Below are 21,527 nucleotides of genomic sequence, written 5' to 3'. Positions count from 1 at the left end.
TGAGATGTTCACAAAATTGAATCATTCAAAATCCGTAGAAAGGGGCAACAAGAAGCTTAATGATCTCTCCACTGCAACGATACCAGCACCTAGAAATGCAGCAACTTCAAAGCACTGTAACCTTGAACCAGTTATTTCTCCTAAAAATTTTAGGAATATGATTTTATCCATTTGCTGATACCAAATTGAGATTAAACTGAATTGTTGATAACTAGTGAATCTCAAAAGGAACAAAAGGAATAGGAAAGAGATGAAGGCGACTGAGGCATGCAACTGAGTAGAAAGTCCATGAAAGCTGAATGTTACGATGATACAATTTTGGTGGAGAAACCAGGAAATACTGATTTTCAGAGCGGGCTGGTGTTAAAACTGCGTGATGGATGCTATGTGTATATGTTTCAGTTCTTAGAAGACAGAACTATACTTGCAAAGTTTCGGGCTCACATAGCTATAGAGACAAAGACATTATTTTTCTAAAATCTGCCTCTTTTAAATGTTATATAAAAGGCAGATAAAAAAACGATATGAACTCTAAGAGGATGCATTCGAAAACAGGTTACAGGAGATTATTATCTCTTGAAGGAAAGCAGTGTATAAAGACTTCAGGAGCATATACTGGCCCTGGGCACCAAGACGCTGTTCGTACTTGCCTAATACAGATTTTTTTTGGCACTACAAAGTCCAATGTGATTTTTAAAACATTATTTTCTTAAATTTTTTTCTGTAGGCAAAAATATCAAAGAAGAGAGGCAGAAAATGATCTCGGGAGAAAAAAAAAAAAAAAAAAAAAAAGAAAGAAAGAAAAGAAAACCCCAGGAAGAAAGCTGTCATGTTCTGTGTTTCAACTTCACAAAAGAATTCTATCTACAGGTTGAGCCTTTCAGATCTATCTCTTGTCACTCAGGATATGAAACTCTAATTTAGTGGCGTGGCCAGTTGAGGCTCACACTTAAATATGCTGACGAGCTGAAACAGGAGGTGGTTCACTTCCTTACTTCTGGTTTCCATCCTCGGCTGGCTCCTTACTTGCAAATTATGACAGTCACTTGCTGTGTAAGCCATGAAAATTCTAAGGCAGGGGAGGAGAGTCAGTGGGCACCTAACTGAGTTTTACTAGATGAAAAGTTACATCACCCTGCCTCACCTCGGCCCCCTCCGTCTTTAGGGAATTGCTGAATTTTATATAAAGCCTATTTATAAACCACTGCAAGTGATACCTGCATTCATCTTGCACCGTGACATCATCTTCTCATCAATAATTTAAACCTAAGAAATGGATTAAAGGGACTCTGAAGGGATTTCTCACACATGGAAAAACAGAAACCAACTAAACTCTCCAAAATATTCATTCACTCCTCTTACCTTGTTCTTTGATCTGACGAATTTGCTTCACAGTTTCTTTTAAGATTGCACATTTGTCAGGTTTGAAGTTAAAGTTGTCTATATCGTTAAAATTAGCAAAAATCAGCTCTGCAAGTTCTTCAATGTATTTATTTTCCTGTTCACGATTACGTTTCTCAGTGCTCCTCTTGGGGCTATTATGAAAAAGATAAGCATGTTAACCAAGTTCTAATATAAAGAGAGCAAACAAAAGTTACTTATAGAAACATGGAATACTTTGGTGGAAAAAACTCCTCGAATCTGCCCTAAATGTTGCATGTTTCTTTTTGAAATCAAACTTACCTCAGTTGAGGGCTTCCCTGGTGGCGCAGTGGTTGAGAATCTGCCTGCCAATGCAGGGGACACGGGTTCGAGCCCTGGTCTGGGAAGATCCCACATGCCGCGGAGCAACTGGGCCCGTGAGCCACAATTACTGAGCCTGTGCGTCTGGAGCCTGTGCTCCACAACAAGAGAGGCCGCGACGGTGAGAGGCCCGCGCACCGCGATGAAGAGTGGCCCCCGCTCGCCGCAACTAGAGAAAGCCCTCGCACAGAAACGAAGACCCAACACAGCCATCAATCAATCAATCAATCAATCAATCAATCAATAAAACCCAAACTTATCCCAGTCGGTAATTACATATTTACGTGTGTGATCATTTGTTCAATGTGTTTCATGTCTCCCACTGGACTTGTAAGCTTCACAATGACAAGGACAGGATGATTTGCTCACCACTGTGCTTAATGCAACGCTTGGTACAAAGAAGTATCAAATTTCATTGTTGAATAAATAAAGAAGAGTTTTAGAAACATAAGGGAGCTCACACTCATAAAAATTTATTTAAGATTAATAAAAGAAGGGAAGTTAACCTAGTTAAAATAGGAATAAATAAACTTCAATGATTTTTGGTAAAGCACAGCAAAATGATGAAAATAAATCTTTATAATTTCATAGACTTCTTTAGGATCTTCATAATCAAACCTAACGGCCTTTTAAGATAACGTTAAAAACCACAGTACAGCTAGAAACAAAAGCGAAACTGGCCCAGGGTCTTTGTTAACTGTCCAAGCTGAATGACACGCAAAACGTAAACAAACAGTCCAAGTTCGACTTGAGTTTGAAACCGTTAATGGAAGGGAGGGAAAAAATAAAAATTGGCAAGATCTCCTCATCTGAATTTGAGGAAATAGCAAACTCAAAAGTTCCCTTTGGTAATTACAGCATACAATTTTTTTCTCAAGTACGGTAGAGTCCACTGGATGACATTCAAACAATACAATAAATAAGAAAAGCAAGTTGTTTAATGCAGCAGCTCTCTGTATTCTTAATATATAATTATTTGTATGCAATGCCAATTTATAAAATCTTGTAATTTGTAGTACACATTCATATGTTTGCCTCTAAATATTAGCTTTATTCTCGTGTACTAATAAACCTAAGACAGAACACAATCTCTCCACTTTATGGCGGTTGCATGAGTTGCCCAAGATCACCTAGTGAGTGACGGGTAGAGCAGCGACCAGAATTGGTTTTGCTAAGTCTCATCTTCACTCCTGGCTTCAACCCTATTAATTCCAGGGAAAGGGAGACAGTGGCTGCCATGCGCAGAAGAGCTAAGTTCCCATGCTGAACCTCTCTACCCCCTACACCTCCCTCCATCACCCCCGCCCCCCCAAAGATGCCAACTAAACGCCACATGGGTGAGAAGGAGGCGCTGTGTTCCAAGGCCCGGGGAGGCAGGCGCTGTGCTCACCCGAGAACCAGCACAGCACTGGTGAGAGGACAGGCTCCGCTTACCAGCTGGCCTCCTCAGCCAGGACTGCCGGGCCCTGAAGGCGGTTTGATAGACAGAAGGCTGAGGCTGGCCAGGAAGGACCAGGGAACCTAGAGGCCGCACACAGGAGATGGGGGCTGCGGTGTGGACGGTGGCCCTTTAATCGTCTTGTTTTGCTTGGCGACTAGACGGGGAAAATGGAACGGCTTTCTGCTCTTCCTCCTTCCTTTTTTTTTTAAATTTTATTTATTTATTTATTTATTTATTTATTTGTTTATTTATTTAGGCTGTGTTGGGTCTTCGTTTCTGTGCGAGGGCTTTCTCTAGCTGCGGCAAGTGGGGACCACTCTTCATCGCGGTGCGCGGGCCTCTCACCATCGCGGCCTCTCTTGTTGCGGAGCACAGGCTCCAGACGCGCAGGCTCAGTAGTTGTGGCTCACGGGCCCAGTTGCTCCGCGGCATGTGGGATCTTCCCAGACCAGGGCTCGAACCCGTGTCCCCTGCATTGGCAGGCAGACTCTCAACCACTGCGCCACCAGGGAAGCCCCCTCCTTCTTTTCCTAGTCCTCTTCCCTACTGTTCCTCATCTGATCTTTCTACTGGCCACGGAACAGAAGTGGCTGTCTAACTTTTAAAAAGCATTTACAGGATTTAAATCATCAAAAGAATGAAGTCTCTCTTCTACCCCTGTTCCCTATTTGCCTAGTCCTCACCTCCCAAATGGGTAACGACTCTTATGTTTCTTAATTATCCTAAAACAATATATAGAATTCTTATTCTCCTCCTTTTCTATACAAATGGTAGGACTCCATAAAGATTTTCTGAACCTTGCTTTTTCTCCATAACAATATTCTTAAGAGATATTGATATTGTTAAAATCGATCCATAAAGAGTGTCCTCAATCTTTTTCAGAGCTGTATGTGTGTGGATGTATCACAGCTGTTTAGGTTTTTCCTAATCTTTTGTGCTTATAATCAACGCTGAAATGGGCAACCTCATATATACATCATTTTGCATGTGTCAAAGTATATTGTCGGAAAATTCCTAGAAATGGAACTGCTAGTTCAGAAGAAGATATGCATTTATAATTTTAACAGATACTGCTAAACTACCCTGCATGGAGGTTATAACAACGCATACTTCCACCCATAATATATGATATGCAACTTGTTTTAAAATTATTTGTTTTATTCACTGAAGACCCACAGTCTTTATCATCAACTCAAAAGCAAGGGGATTCAACATTTCATTTCTTGCTCTTAAATATAAAAGAAAGAAAGAAAGAATAAAAGCCAGTATAAATATAACAGCAAACTTTTTTACTGTGGGTTGTCTTGTCATTATGACATTCTAAAAGCAAACAGGAGTAAAAATGTGAAAAATTCAAGATTATATAGAATAAACTGGTTTTAAGAGTCAAAGTACACAGGGGACCCAGAAGTATGTAGCTTTCCTCTTCTTGTAAAGAATAATAAAATCTGTAACCGATTAGCATATCTAAAATGTAAGCTAAATAATACATAACTGTCCAAAGCCTTGACAGTTAGGGAGAAAAACCAAAGAGCATTTGAATCAGGTGTGAAATCAATGTGATAAAATATCAAAGGCTCACGCATGTGGCTTTCATGGGCAACACTGGTTGTGTTCTCAGTGAGAAACTAACCTGGGTCCAAGCTGGTCAGGACATTCCTTACGCTTTCTTGTCTCTGCCCTGGATGGGTCAGAGGTATTTTCTCCCATCCCACTCATCTTGAACACATATCAGCAACTGAAACAGAAAACAAGGAGAAAACAAGTGAAGAGAGCTGATGATCAACTTACCAACAATAAAAAAAGCTATGGCTTTAATCAGAAATTTGACAACAGTAATTAACACATTGTTTTGATTTATGTGCATGTATAATTCCCAATGAAAAGGCATGTATAATTTTTTTGTGTAACTGTGCTTAAGTTAAGCAAATGTAAAGGTAAACAATTAAAAAACAAACAAGCCTACCTCAATGGGCCCACTCTTTAAACAGGGCTTGTATTTCAACGGCACACTGAACTATATACAATCTGCTAGTCTTGCGTTTCTGCGGCCAGCCTCCAGTTTCAGGAGCGATCTTGCACCATGTGGGAGCTACAGGTGCCATAAGGGGCTCCTCCCACTCTCTGTTTGGGGTTGGCCAATGTCAAGTCTGTGCTGCAATCACTCACCCATGAAGAACAGCCCCGGGAAGAGGCAGTGCCTCGCCACCAAGCTGAACGTTTCCAAATCTGACCAGGGCGCTCTGACACCCCTGTCCTGGCGAGCAAGGCCCCTCAAACACGGGATCTTCCCGCCTCCCTGGCATCTCCCTGGGGTCTCCTCCTGCATCAGCTGCTCACTGCTCCCTCCTCAGGGCCCTCTCTCCTGGCAGCTCCCTCCCTGGGCAGTGGCTTCCTCTCACATCCTGCCACCCCTGACCCTCCCTCCCTCAGCTGATTCTAGCTGCTATCTCCCAAGGTCTTAAGATGCACTCAAAAGATCAGGAACATTACTGACCCTAATGGAGGAGGCCATTTTTGATAAAAATGGCCACCCCCCCCAAAAGTATTAAAAAGTATAGTATTGAATATTACCAGAAAGCTCAGAAAACTTCTCGACAGACAACTAAAATAAGTGACTGTTTTCCTTCAAGTCATATATACTCAGTTTGGGCTTTAACATTAGCACCAGCATCATCTACTTTTACTTTTCCCAAAATATATATCTCATAATTGTAACTCTGCATGAAGGGACAGCGCTGACGCATTTCAACAGGCGACTGGAGGGAAGTGAGGCGTGAAGCAGGAGCGCCCGGGCGCTGGTCCAAGCGCACTAAAGCCATTGGAGCAGACTTTATGTTTTACTTGTATCTACCCACGTCTGGTTCACAGACCACTCCATTTGTAGCTTTAAAACATCATTATTGGGCTTCCCTGGTGGCACAGTGGTTGAGAATCTGCCTGTCAATGCAGAGGACACGGGTTCGAGCCCTGGTCCGGGAAGATCCCACATGCCACGGAGCAACTAAGCCCGTGCGCCACAACTACTGAGCCTGCGCTCTAGAGCCCACGAGCCACAACTACTGAAGCCCACGCGCCTAGAGCCCGTGCTCCGCAACAAGAGAAGCCACCGCAGTGAGAAGCCCGCGCGCGGCAACAAAGACCCAACGCAGCCAAAAATAAAATAAGTAAATATTTTTAAAAAAATCATTATTTTCCGCTTGAACTAAGTTATTTAAACGCCAACTTTCCCGTTTTATTTTTATGTGATGGTACCTTAAACACACTTCCTCAAAACCTAAAAATTTCAGCTTTTCAAACATTCTTGCTTGCTCTTCTGTGTCTGCCCCACATGTCCTCTTTTCTGAGCAACTTTCCTAGGCTATGGATGCCCAGGACACGTTGCCAAGCAACCTTTAAACCACCAGAGGGAAGAAGAAGGACTGGGGGGAGGGTGGTCTGCAGTCGTCGGCCCAGCTGGGGACAGGCGGCTGCACTCTGCCAGCCGCGCCCACCAGGCTGGGGGCGCCCTGTCTGAATCACTGCTCATCTCCCAGGGGAAAAGGACAGACTCTCAGACGGGGAAGAAGAGGAAACAGTGAGTTCAGTGCTGGAGCAGGGAGAGGAGGAGGCTGGGGAAGGCGGTGACAGGCAGTGAACGGCTCCTGCGCGCCTCCCTCCTGCCTGCCACGGGGCCAGAAGCAGATGTAATGTTACCGCAGACACGTGGACTTAAGCCCTGCTCCTGAGTGGATGAACCAAACAAATGACAGGACCCTCATTAGTGAGGTGCTCAAAGAGAAGAACTGAGGGGCTCTAACCCAGACTGCTCTAACTGATGCTCTTAACGCCCTGTGGAGGCTCGGCTGGCAGCAAGTGCTAGTATTTCACTCCTGAGCGTGTGTGTGTGTGTGTGTGTGTGTGTGTGTGTGTGTGTGTGCGCGCGCGCACTAGGGGAGTCAATTTTTTTCCCACCCAAGTAATCCATAAGAACCAGAGACAGATAGATCTATGGCTTCCAGGGTGCATGTACACATAGAAAAATCATCGAAAATAAAATAAACGGGGGGGGAGGGATAGACTGGGAGACTGGGATGGACATATACACACTACTATATATAAAATAGATAACTAATAAGGACCTGTTGTATAGCACAGGAAGCTCTACTCAATCCTCTGTAATGACCTATATGGGAAAAGAATCTAAAAAAGAGTGAATATAGGTATATGTATAACTGATTCACTCTGCTGTATACCTGAAACTAACACAACATTGTAAATCAACTATGCTCCAATAAAAATTAATTAAAAAAATAAACTGTATAGATAGATGAGTTTTAATGGATTTTTGTAGATCAAAGTTAAATATTAATTTCCAGTGAAAAGGAAGGAGATGGAGAATACAGAAGGGCAGCATTGAAGGTTTAGACATTTTATTTTGTGAGCAGGTCTAAACTAAAGTTTCTTAAAAGGTCTGCATGTTTTCAACAGTCACATGAAATTAACATTCTGGAGCATTTCACTCTGAATTCTGAAGAGTTCAATGTAAATCACAAAAACTGAAAATGATACAAGTAAACTCCTGGGTCATATCTGATGGGAAATGACAGTCATGGAGAACAAGCCAGTTTCTACCAGATGCTGGGTGGAGTGGGGAGTGTGTGTGAAAGGACAAGACTGGAAAAGAAGTTCCAGTTTGTCCATTCTTGTTATCTAGAACCAAACAATAGCCCTGCTTTCACTGTGACAGCACATCCTCCCTTACATCCTCTGATATCAACTTGTTCGAACTAGACAGTTAGAGGAAAGATTTACAGCCACAAGAACTGATGTTTGATTTTCTTAAATTAGCAATATTCTGGGCGGGTACGTGTGTGAATAATGCCAGTTAAATCCTTAGCATAATGACAGAAAGCAAAACAAAATGTTAACCCTCAATACAGCTAAAAAATGCACTCTTCATGCATGAAATTCACCGATGCAGCTTACAAGGTAACAAAGCTGTTGCTCACAATACAGCCCCATGCCATTAAAACTAGTTAATCATCCAGAATTTATGTAAATGATAATGTGCATTTTATCTTTTATCAGTACTGGCCATCTTCCAAACAAGGCCCGTAAAGCTGTCAGATTTTTTATATGCTGAACAAATTCAATTAAAGAACAAATAAGGATAATACTGTTGCTGAACTCCAAACATAATAAGTGATCAAACATCAGACCTCTATTGCCAGTTTCAAGAAATATTTTTAAAAAGTTAGGCCTGCTCTGAAATTCCTCACTTTGAGATGAAATTTATAATGAAATGACATACAAAGCTGTTGGAACAACTTTTCTTATCAACACCTACGTGAGGAGGAGCTGCCTGATAAATCATCCAGCTCTTGATATGAGACCAGAAAGGCTTCTATACTTTCTAAGGCCTTCCAGGCTCTTCCAGAACTCTCTTTACAAGAGACAGATGACACTCTTGTGTACTCTGTGGTCTGATTCTTCACAAACTTTGCAAGACTAAGAGATACTCAAGTAATATTAAAAGTGTACATACATCTTCACTTAAGCACTTTTCCATTTCTATTCTATTAAATTATGGAAGGATAATCTTTTAGGGTCCTCCATCGCTCAGAAGTCCACCTCAAAAGTTAGATGCATGCGTTATTTCTATATCACAAGTAAAAACATCTGTTCATTCTAAACTGGAAACAATTTCTCCCTCAGAATATACTGTGTTTCAGGAGGATCCCTTTATGTTACAGAAGCAAAATTTCTTATCAGACTCTGATAAGTCTGAAAAAACACAGTATCTAATTTTAAAATGTATACAATGTGCTCTCAGGATGTAGATGCCCGAGAAAGGTAGAAAATAGGGAGTGGGCCAATCCTTGGACGTCAGTTAGATGATACAGCAGTGAAGACAGGGGAGGGGAAAAACCACTTTCTAAACAGTGTCAACTAAACAAAATTACCCAAAGCAAACAAGATTTTGGCAAGACCCCAACTCTTGGCAAGAGTTAAAAAAATCTTCCACGCAGTAAGTATACAGATTATATGCAAGGATGTATCGTTGATTCATCCAAACAAGCAAACAAAGAAAGCATCACACATACAAACACAACACAAGCAGAACTATGAAGATTTACTGAATGCAGGGATGAGAGCACACAGAAAAATCAAACTTTTTCTTCCCACTGGCAAAACAAGTAATGCATTAACACAGTGATAGAAGAGGCTATTCAATATCTCAAAAATAAATTTTAGTTAGTAAAATGATATATTATTTTCCCCAAAGTGTTACTTTTTACTGGATCATAGAAACACTTTTAACTTCATCTTTACATATTATTTTGTTCCTTGCTTTTCATACAATAAAATTTTAGTTTACCCCACACATTACAGTGTGTATTTACAGAGCGAGACTCATAAAACTGCACATTAATTCATACAGTAAGTTGCAAAGTTTTAGGAGATTCCCTTCATACACATCCAGAATAAAGGGCATCTTATCGGAAACAAATTCTCAGTTATACTTCACTACTTTTGAGCAACTTACTGTACACGTGATTTTTAAAATTAACTTCAATAATTCAAACACATACTATTATTAGGAGATGATTTTTCCAAAATAAAATACTAACAGTTTCCAGTTGGATACAGGATTTCAGAAAACACCACAGACTACAACTACATCTCTTCTTCTCCAAGTAAAATGGCTTCAACACCTACCTTCTCTCATGCTGTTTCTCACTCCACGGGAACATAATAACTGTGTAGAGACAAATGTTTAAGCTAAAAATTCCTTCCTCTTCAATATGCCCCACTCTCAGATTTACTTTTGTATAATGGCCTTAAAGTGGTATATTAGACAGTAACTAGAAGACATATTCCATTTTCTGACTGAAAGCCAATAATCCTCATGAATTTTTTAGCTAAAAGACACTTCAAGATGCCATTGGGAAGACTGTAATAAACACATTAGGCTGCAAATGGGCGGCAGCCGCTCTTTAACACATGCTGCAATAATCAAATAAATGGCTAAATTCATTTTCGCTGGTTACACAAATATTTTGCTGTAACATTTCCATAATCTCCATCTCTCCTAAAGAAGGAAAAATCCTCTCTGAAAGTCTTATCTTAGCAAAATTCGGTGCAGGATATGTCAGTAGCAGAGAGCTGTTCTAAACTATCATTACCAACGGGGCGGGGGTGGGGGGGGAGAGAACGTCTACTCTGACATCAGTGGCATAAGATGGTTTCCACTTTCTGAATTCTCACAGGCTAATAAGTTCCTTAATATAGCCAGTCACTGGGCTGCTTCTGCACCCAACGACGTCAGCCCGTGCTAATACAGCCAGGAATAGCAAGACTAGGTTTTAACAAGGCCTCAGATGAGGAAACACCAGGGGAAGAACTGCATTCCTTGCATAATGTAAGCACTTCTCGCCCCTTCAAGTAGGGTGTACTTAGTCCCTATTTAATATTTGGAAAACCAGTTTTCACCAAAGGCTTGGCATTCTGGAAAGAAGTCATCAAACTAAGAACCACAACGTAGTACTTGTGTTAGTTAGAGTTTCATAACTTGTCCAGGTTAAACTCAATTCTCTTTCTTAATTCTGAAACCCATTTTAAACTTCTTTGAGACTTCAAAAAAACCTTCCTAATTTATGAGAAAAACTTAGAGAAATGGCCAGGGCAAGACAGTCTATACCTACATAAAAAGTATTTTTGATTATTCCAGTTGTAAAAAGTTTTAAAATAAATAAATGAGAATCTTCTCCCACAGTATAATATATTGTTTGCTTTTTTTTTTTTGCTAACACTTACTGAGTACTTATTAAGCGTTAAGCACTTTTCTTGTTTAAAAACCTACATTTTAATGTTTTTTATATATGTGCACGTACACATACGCACACTCTCTCCCTCTCTCTCTCTCTCACACACACACACCCACACACACACGCACACCCTCACCCCTTACAGATTATCTAACCTCTCTGACCTGTTTCCATAAGTAATTTGCTCAAATTGCTCAGATAATAAATGACAGGTCAGGAGTCACGCTCGAGTGTAATCATAACAGCTATCATTTACTGAATGCTTACCATCTTGGCAGGTATTCTCTAGGTACTTTACACATAGGTAGACCTTTAGTTCCCATAACAATCTATGATTATCACCATTTTACAGATGAGGAAGCTGAGGTACAGAAGAGCTACAGTAACTTGACTGAGGCCACATCGTTAGGAAGTTTTAGAGCTCATAAGTGAATCCAAATAGCTCCTCAATTCTTAACCACTGCAACGTAAGCATTGAGGCTCCTATTCTTTAATTACTTTCACTGAAGTGAGAAACGTAAACTTATGTAAATTATAGAAAGCAGTATATTTTAACTTAATTTGATAAACACTGAATATGTAATTTGAAAGTACTTTTTGCCAAAAATATAGTAGTTTCATTGTAAAATGCAAAATACTATAAAAAATGTCTAGAATCATTCATCTATCCGTTCAATAAATAATTAATGCATCAGGCACTGTTGTAGACGTGGATAGAGCCAGGAACAAAAGAGACAAAGCCCCTGCCCTGCTGAAGCTCATGTTCTACTGCAGAAAGGAAATCCTGCCTCAGCTCATAAGCAACTATTCCCTGAGGAAAAATGAAGCATTACCGTTATTACTGAATTTATTATGAAGTTACTGAAGTAATAAAACCAGCTAGGAATTTTCTCTGGCACACCAAGAATGCTGAGTTTCATTCAAAATAGTAAAAGCCTTCTTTTCCTACAGAATCAGAAGTAGTAATTGGTTAATTTTAAAAGCCAGTTATCAAGAGCAATTACAGAAAATGATACCTACTAGTTAAATCATTTCGTTTTAACTTTAAACATAATATATTTGAGTATCAGTCTCCATTGGGGTTTCATATTGTCCTTCTCACATAAATCAGACCTATCATTAAGGCACTGTCTACTATTTCCAATTTTTGTTTATTTAAAATAGAGCTAGGGGCTTCCCTGGTGGCGCAGTGGTTAAGAATCCGCCTGCCAATGCAGGGGACACGGGTTCGAGCCCTGGTCCGGGAAGATCCCACATGCCGAGGAGCCGTGCGCCACAACTACTGAAGCCTGCGCGCCTAGAGCCTGTGCTCTGCAACAAGAGAAGCCACCGCAATGAGAAGCCCGCGCACCGCAATGAAGAGTAGCCCCCGTTCGCTGCAACTACAGCAAGTTCGCGGGCAGCAACGAAGACCCAACGCAGCCAAAGATAAAAAATAAATAAATTAAAAAAATAATAATAATAAAATAAGATAGAGCTAGAACTCATAGACACTTAGAGTTCTTATAAGTGCTCATGAGGTATAGATTTTCATTATTTTTTCCCAGTCTTTTATAGATGTGTTGCGTATACCTATTTGGAAGCAATTTTGGCCCATCTGACTGAGTTTTTCAAAGCATTCATCTTAGTTTTTATAGAAACATAATTACCTTTTCACACTCACAATCAGTTACATAATATTTAATAAAATTATGTGATTACAATAACAAGCACAATGAGCATAAACCAGTCTGGACAAGAAGCCGGCTCTCGGTAGGCACGCAGCGTGCCTGCTGTGCAGAGGTGTGGGGTGGGCACTGCCCACCAGCCTGGGGCACTTGGAGCCCAGCATTCCTGTGATTTACAGAGGGAAATGCAGATCACATGGTCGTTCCAGCCTTTCAGCCCCAATGAAAGTTGATTATGAAAATGAGAATTTATGCAAAGCTAACCTGAAGGCATAGATCATGAAATCCTTCAATAAGTTTAACTGAATATGTATTGCATACCATGCATGGTTCTAGGAACTGGGGGATACAGCAATGAACGAAACAGACCAAGTCTTTTGTCCATAAGAGAAACAGTGAAACAAATAAAATTTACCATATCAGGTAGTGATCAGAGCTATAAAATATATATATATATATATATATATACACATATATATATATATATATATATGTGTATATATATAGGTAAGGCTAGGGCTAGGATAGTACAACGTGTCAATAGATGGGGGTGAGGAGTGCCATTTTACTTAGGTGGTCAGGAAAGTTCTCTCTTGATAGAGTGACACCTTTCTAACAGAACTCTAAGATCCATAATAGAATTTCTTTATTATGCAACCATTAAAACAAAATTCAGGAAAAGTCGTACAACGCAATGGCTAAGAGCACATCCTCTGGTGTCAACTCAGGTTTGGAATGCCCGGAATACCACATATCAGTTGTGCTAATTATGCTAATTAACCCCACTGGACCTAAGTTTCCTCATTTCTAAAACTGTAGAAATACTAATACATACTTTTATAAGTTTGTTGAGAGCATGAAATGTAAAGGGCATAGAACAATGACTGGCATCTAGTAAGGGCTTATTTAATAAATGTAAGATATTATTATAGGTTGAATTTAATACCATGTAAATGCTTATGAAATAATCTAAGCTGATGGTGAATTAACAGAGAAAAATTAATTCATAGAAAAAAATTAGAAGAAAATTCACCAATGTATTAGCAGTTAAATTGTTTCAACAAGTACTGTGGGTATAATTTAATGTTTGCATTTTCCAAATTTCCTTTCATTAACGCATCAGATTTTGATGAGTTTACCAAAAGGCAGAAAGGAGGAAAGGGAGAGGAAGGAAGGGAGGGAGGGAAGGAGACCCGGCCGTGCCACTGGAAAAAAACAAAAACAACAAGCAAACCAGAGATTCTTTTAAATAACCAGGCTCTCCAGGATGCATATTAAAACATACCAATTGTTAACGTGCTCATTTTCAGGAAGCCTACTGCATATAAAATGAGGTAAAGCTACTCTATGGTAAGTGGCACGAAAAATGCCTAAAGTGAATGAAATAAGAAATTGGACCCCCTTTTACAGGTAAGTATTTGCAATGAAATTTAAAGTATAAATTTATTTCCTTTTGCCAATCAAAGGATATTCCGTAACGGTATTCTGTAACTACTGAAACTCTATTACAACCAAATTATATTTTCCAAATCTACCCCAAGTTCTTCTAAATAAGAAAGATGGAGGCTCTTGGTCATTCTGGACTCATTACTGTATCCTAGTCTTAACTTTTGTAACTTTCTCATGTTTTCGCTCCCACAGATGTGACTATTCTAAAGCAAGAACAATGTCCAAATCACAAGAGCCTTCCAGCAAAGGTTACTCAAATCGCTCTTCCTCAGGAAAATCTTCTCTTTCAAGTTCAGCTGAAAAGCCATCTTCTTTATGCAGGCCTCGTGGATTCCACTAGGAAGAATTAGAGGTTCCCTTCTACTTGTTCCCTGGCCCATAGGACATGCGATTAAGATAACGCTTCTTTCTCCTGCATCCTCAGTTGCCTCCTTCCCAGTGAGGGTCCAGGGCATTCTCCTGATGGGCCAGGCGGGCCCACACTGCTGTCCCCCACGCCAGGTTCTGGGCGCTAGAGATGCCACGGAAGACACTCTCTTTCCTTTTCTCATTCACCCTCATTTCACTCCAAGCTTTCCTATGCGGTCTTTGTCTCCAGTCAAACAGAACACAAAGCAGGGGCAAAACTTTTAAGCATGTCCCAGGGACAACGTTTAGGACCCAAATGAAATGTCTGCGGTTAGAGAAGAAAAAAGGATCACAGTTATACAGCTCCTTGGGGCAGTTTAAATTATGTCTCGCATATAAGAAGTCTTTTTCTGGAATACTTTTTTATGCTCTTTCTTTATTCTCTTCCACAGAAGTGGAAAGTGAGCAAGGAGGAGAACCTTGGTTTGGTGGGAGGACCTCTGATTCATTTTTTCACCATACAAATTCTGACGAACTTTCTTTTCGTCAGATCGTTACGATAACTCCAAACAGTATTTGCTATGAGGCAATGGTTGCCATCAAAAATAGAAAAAGGCAGCTCTGGATCAACAGGCCCCCCTTCCCCCAATTTGTTCTTACAAAAATAAGCCAAATTAGGCATTTTTATTTGCAAATAACACATACCTACAGAATGATTTACTGAGAATTCCTAGAATTTAGAAAGCTATTTACAAGAATTCATTATTTGAAAAGAATTTAAAAATTACCTTGGCACCTGAACTTATAAGTCAAAACACTTACTTTAACCATTTTCTTCACTCTCAAACATTGGATTTTGGTAATTATCGAAACTAACCATACTTGAGTTTAGGAGAGATTTGTACTTCAGCTTAAGTTTCAAACTTGGAACACATAAACAGCTCTCAGTGGAAGTGCAATCATATTGTTAGTATTGCGATTGTACAACGGAGCCCAATCCTCTGACCTCAGGATCGGGGCATGGAGAATTAGGGAGCCCTCTCGATTTGCCAGATTTTGTAAGAGCAGAGCTTTCCTGGAGAGCTGTCAATGGAGAGCTTTCTCCTTCCCGCTCCAGATGCAGTTACTGCATTTTGGGGAACTGAAGTTATAACTGGACTCAAGAATGGAGCTTCTTCTAATCACCCTTTGGGTAGTTAATACAGATTTAAACCCAAATGAGCTTAAAGGGCGTTAAAAATAATAATTTAGGGCTTCCCTGGTGGCGCAGTGGTTGAGAATCTGCCTGCCAATGCAGGGTACACGGGTTCGAGCCCTGGTCTGGGAAGATCCCACACGCCGCGGAGCAACTGGACCCGTGAGCCACAATTACTGAGCCTGCGCATCTGGAGCCTGTGCTCCGCAACAAGAGAGGCCGCGATAGTGAGAGGCCCGTGCACCGCGATGAAGAGTGGCCCCCACTCACCGCAACTAGAGAAAGCCCTCACACAGAAACGAAGACCCCACGCAGCAAAAATAAATAAATAAATAAATTTATTTAAAAAATAATAATAATTTAATGGACTAGATCAGGGTGGTCTCAAACAGGCATTGAAAAGATTAAAACAACTTCCTCCTATTGGAGAATGTGTCCTTCTGTACCTTTTTTTTTCAATTAGTCCTAAAAATGTGTTTGCACTGAGAGAGTAAAAGAATCATTGTTTTTGTAAAACCTACAGCTATGGATAAAGATCTGTGAGGCTGCTGCACCTTATTTAACCATAACTGGCAAGTTAATAAGCATGAAATGAAAACTTTAAAGAAATTAAGGTAATTGCTTGACACCTCAGATACAGGTAACTGTATTATATTCCTTTTGCCTGGTATCGGGGAAAAAAAGAGAATTCATTAAGCTGAAACTCAAACCCTGGCTCCAGTTAGGATAAATGATGTAGAAAAAACTAAGCTCTCAGAGAAATCACAACACATTATATACGTATGTTCATAACACAGGCATATGACTTCTTTAGTTTGGTGTTTTAAGGCAACGTTTCGAAATCCAGAGTAATGCCTATTACTTAGGGCAAAAACATATTTGGGCCCCGGACAATTAAATTTTATATAAGGTTAAGTTTCTAATTAATAAAGATCTCTTCTTGGTATTAAAAATATAACCTAAATTATAGGGTTTTAATTTAAAAATCTATTTGCATTTCTTTCCTTCTGATGTTCAACTGCACTGATAATTATTGAGTAGCCGCCGAGAGCAAATTACTGGGCTCTCTGGACACTGTAATACAATCACGGAGTAAGAAACAGAACTTAATCTCAAGAAATCAAAGATTTAGGAAGAAGAAACAAGTATGGAGTAAACTAACGCGGGATCCAGCACACACACGAAAAATACAAAGTGCTCGCGAGGAGAAATCACTTCTTGTCGTGCGGAGCCTCGGCGAAGGTCTGACGAATGGCCGAGTTGGGTTTTGAAGAAGGGGTACTGCATTTCAAAGGGAAGCTGGGGTGGTGGTGAGGGTGTCCGAGGACCCCAGGGTGCCAAAGCGGTGCGCTTAATAGAGAGCACGGTCGGGCCAGAGATGCCGGGTGACCGCACGGCCATGTGACTCGACAGCTGGGGGGCTCTGGGTCTTTCCATCCTCACCCAGTCTCTTCTTCCCCCAGGATGCTGTCAGGCCCTGCTTATGGTGCTGGCTGTGCCCTACCTCCCCCAGTGCCACCCGGGAGCTGTGGGAAACGCACCCTCCGGCTCCACCCAGCCGGCCTGAAGGACGCACCCTGGCGGCGGGCGGGGTCTAACAAGCCCGGACGCTGAGGCCTGCTGAGCTCCGCCAACCACTGCCATCAGCTGCAGGGAGAAAGTTTCTTGCCCCATCGGTGACCTGAAATCTGACTAACTCATAGTATTAATAATCTGCTCTGAAAAAAAAGGAAAGGGAGAGGTAAGGCAGAGCACATTTTATTCACTGAATTCACGTATTCACCACGTATTTAGTATGCATCTACTTTGGAGCGTCAGCATATAGAAAACCCTAAATGCTAGAATGAGTAGCAGTCCCTGTTGACTTACTAAACCACAGGCCCAGTGGAAAGGTCTCAGCCAGAGGTGGTCAGACCACAGTTAGGGCAGCGGTACACACCACAGGTTTGGAAGCGTAGGGAGGAGGGGCGGAAGGCTTGCTAGCCGGATACTGAAAAAGGCCACCTATGGTACAGCTGCATTTATAGGAAACATCCAGAATAAGCAAATCCACAGAAACAGAAAGCAGATGAGTGGTTGCCAGGGGCTAAGGGGAAAGGCAGAGGGGGAGTGACTGCTAAGGAGCACAGGGTTTCTTTTCGGGTTGATGAAAATGTTCTGAAACTAGATGGTGGTGATGGCTGCACAACTGGTGAATAAACTAAAAACCACTGAACCGGACACTTTCAAAGGGTGAGTTTTACGTTACATGAATTGTATCTCAATGAAGCAGTTATTAAAAACAAAAAACCAGAAAACGACAACAACAAGCCCCACAAGCTATTAGGCCTGATACTGATAACCTGCAGAGTTGTGGAACAGGTCAATGGATGGTTTACAAATATTTAGGAAACAAACTGGCGACTATTAGGAGCAAGAGTGACTTCTCTAATGATTCACCCCACATGAATTGTTCTCCTTCTTTCTGCTAAAGAGATAAGAGCAAGAATTTTGTTTTTTAAAGTTTTATTATTTTTTCTTAATAAAAGTAATGCATGCTCGTAGTAGAAAATTTAGAATATAAAATGCTAAAGAATAAATTGCATGTATTCCTACCACACAGAGAATAACCATTAAATTTAAAAACTTTCTGCTCAGCATTGGGAGTTTCGGATTGACACGTACACACTGCTCTATTTAAAACGGATAACCAACAAGGACCTACTGTATGGCACAGGGAACTCTGCTCAATGTTCTGTAATAATCTATATAGGAAAAGAATTGGAAAAAGAATAGATACATGTATATGTATAACTGAATCACTTTGCTGTACACCTGAAACTAACACAACATTGTTAATCAACTATACTCCAATATAAAATAAAAATTTTAAAAAAATGTACTGTGTGTGTGCCACAAACTGCAGGTACAATTTTATAGATGCCCTTATTATTTCTAAGATTTTTCCATGGTATTAAATATGTCTATATAAACATAATTTTTAATGGCTCTACGATATTCCGTCATATTAAAGTACCATAATATATTTAACCATTTTCTATAATCATTTAGTTTGCTTCCATTTTTTACCACCATAAATAACACTGTGATGCATATCTTTTATATAAGTACTGATCCACATATCTGATTAATAGTAATCAATAGTCAATACAATAGAGTCTCAGAAATGTAAGTACCGGATCAAACGGTGTGACCATATTTAAAGCTGTTATATTTACTGTCAAATTATTTTCCAAAGAGGCTGTACTAATTTCTAATCACCTCAGCAGGGTATGTGAGGTCCCATCTTACCAGAATTCACAATAATAATGAATATTATGATTTTTAAAAATGCTTTGCAAATTTGAAGACTATGGCACGACATTATTTTCTAATTTAAACTGATTACCGATAATTGAGTATTTTTCAAATGTTTTGTAAGCATTTCATGTTTACTCTGATGAAAGAATGTGGAGTCAGGGATCTGGCACACACACAGCATATTCAGGCTGGTGAGGCATCGGAGTTACTGCTAGCGTAGAGATGAAAGCAGATGTGGCTCATGATGAATCACCTGAGGAACTTTTTAAAAACATGGCTTTCCAGGCTCCACCCCAGACCAACGAAATGAGAGCCCCCCTGCAGAACGACCCCAGGCGATCAGCTGAAGCCTGCCCAGCACCGGCTGGAAAGGAAGAGGAGCACTTACACCTACTGGGCTGGGAGACAATGGCGAGTTAGTCTAGGCTGGTGGAATAACATTCCGGGTGTTAGTTACCTGGTTATTACAAACGAAGAGAGGTTCTCCAGTCTAGTTTATTTTTTTAATCAATGACTCGGAAAAAAAAAAAAAAAACTGTTTATCAGATAGGCAGGTGACACAAAGCATACCTAACATGTTTGATAATAAGAGTACTTTTCTGAAAATCTTAACATTAGCAGACTAGAATAAAAGGTCCGAACCAGCGCAACGACATTATTTACTCAATATCTTTGTATTATTAAAACGATGTGAACACCTACAAAAACACAATTAAGAAAAAGGAAAGGGAAATCCCTCACAATCTTCCTATTTTAATGTGTTCAGTATTTGAACTGGGGCAGAGATGAAACTTCTCTCACATTTGGTCACCATCTAAATAGCTTTCTTTTTCTGTCTTGTGTTTCTTCCCAAATACAACCCACAGCAGTTCTACCCCATGCTACCGGTCTTCCTGCGCCTCTCAAGTCTTACTCTGTAGTAAGAAATCCGCCCACCTCCTTAACCCCGTAACAGTGTAAGGCGCCTTTCTGGTCCCTCGTGACAGGCCCTCCCCACGGTCCATTCCAGGAGACGCCGCCTGCCCTCTCGTCACACACGTCCCAGGAAGAGGAGGGCACGGCATCCCCTCTGCCTTCCTCGGAGCTGCCACTAGGCCGCTGCCCCATCACAAGGCTGGCCTTGAATCAAAATCTCCGCTCCTTGGAAACCCATGTCTTAAAGCACCCTCTATCCACGATCCGGTCTGAGATGCACCAGTGTGCCACTTAATCTTCCACCTTGACTGAAAATATTGGTATGTGATTAGTTCTTCCTCTCTAGCCCACATCTGGTCGCCACCCGGAGTGATCTCACAATCTCTGTGACATCCTCACAGGCCCTCCTGTCTCAACTCCAACAGAGGTCACCTCCACTGCACTTCGGCCACTGCCCCTACGATCACTCCCGAACCTTGCTGTCACCCAGAACTGGGGCCCCCCCGAAAACCACTCCCGGCCCACAGCTTCCTAGCACGCTAGCTTTCCTACTGTCTTCCTCCTCCTCGGTAACCGGTCTTCACAGACCAAGAACTCTAGTCCCTTGCCCTTCTGCTCATCGCACGTCCCTCCCTACCTCGCTGGATTCACCTCCGTCAGGTGGGTCTCGCGCATCTCTTCTCACAGAGTTCCCTCCGCAAAACTTAACCCCAAGGTTCCTCCACTCCTATAAGTAGGAACCCGAGCACCGACGGAGAAAATCCCACAGCCAAGGGCGGAACGGCCCCTCAGACGTTCCACGGTTTCTCCACTTGCCTTAGACTCATAGTCCTGCCCGCCCATCCTTTTGTTTGTTCTCCAGTCAGCTCCTATTTACCCCAACAAGTATTTCCAGCTTTTACCGCTTGGGCAAATGGCTGATCAACCTGATTTTATGCAACTTCCCTTCCTTTCCCTTACACAGAAATCCACTGCTCTCTTCAGCATCACTCCTGGTTTCTCAGAGGATGTGTGATCCCTCCTCTTGTAAACACTAACCCCTCCAACCCCATTTCCTATTTCCCTCCCCATCTTCTCTGAGACGTTGCTACAAAGCTTCTCTTTAGCAACTGTTCACCCTTTTTCCTTCTACTTTAACCTATAAGCACACTCAGGTCATTTCCATCCCTTGAGTCTGAATCTTTCTCCATCAGCCATCCAGTCTCACATCTTTCCTTCACATCCGGACCTGCCCAAAGACTACAGGCCTGTGCTCCCTTACCCCAAACACTAGGGAGCCACAGAATTTAGAATTCAGATAGATAGACATATTTTAATTTTAGAAAGAGAAAACGTGGCATACGCCATATTTCATAATAACCCCACAGAGCCCTGTGAGTGCATTCCGTAATCAAATTCAATATTATTTCTGCAGTGAAATGTATGAATATTCACACTAAGTGGGACAAATGAAGATTATAAGCCATTCCATATCCATTCAGGTCAGGTTTTACCGCTAAACGAGTTATAAAAACCTTTCCAGTTCCAGAGTTTTGTTGAATTCTGAGATTCAGATAAGGGAATATAGGCCTGTGGTTTATGCCTATTCCCTTCCACTCACTTCATGATCCCAAACAATTACATTTCTTCCCCCCTCGCGCCACTGACTCTGCCTCCCT

At 41.1% G+C, this 21,527-nt stretch overlaps 1 protein-coding gene across 8 annotated transcripts in view; it reads right to left on the bottom strand.

The window, feature by feature from the left end:
- NCOA2 (nuclear receptor coactivator 2) overlaps nucleotides 1-21,527 on the bottom strand; it is a 275,210-nt gene that overhangs the window by 92,196 nt on the left and 161,487 nt on the right. For all 8 annotated transcript variants that reach the window (XR_005016991.1, XM_036829935.1, XM_036829934.1 and 5 more), the window contains 2 exons: nucleotides 4,818-4,922; nucleotides 1,363-1,535 (listed from right to left, as the gene is read on the bottom strand). Coding sequence is in view for 7 of the 8 variants with exons in the window: in XM_036829935.1 (XP_036685830.1) it covers nucleotides 1,363-1,535; nucleotides 4,818-4,903 (259 nt within the window). In the remaining variant the exon portion in view is untranslated. The remainder of the gene's footprint in view (nucleotides 1-1,362; nucleotides 1,536-4,817; nucleotides 4,923-21,527) is intronic.

This window comes from Balaenoptera musculus, chromosome 17 (assembly GCF_009873245.2).
Source record: "Balaenoptera musculus isolate JJ_BM4_2016_0621 chromosome 17, mBalMus1.pri.v3, whole genome shotgun sequence".
NCBI classification, from domain to species: domain Eukaryota; kingdom Metazoa; phylum Chordata; class Mammalia; order Artiodactyla; family Balaenopteridae; genus Balaenoptera; species Balaenoptera musculus.
Note: the sequence above shows the minus strand (reverse complement) of the source record. Positions and strands in the feature narration are given on the sequence as shown.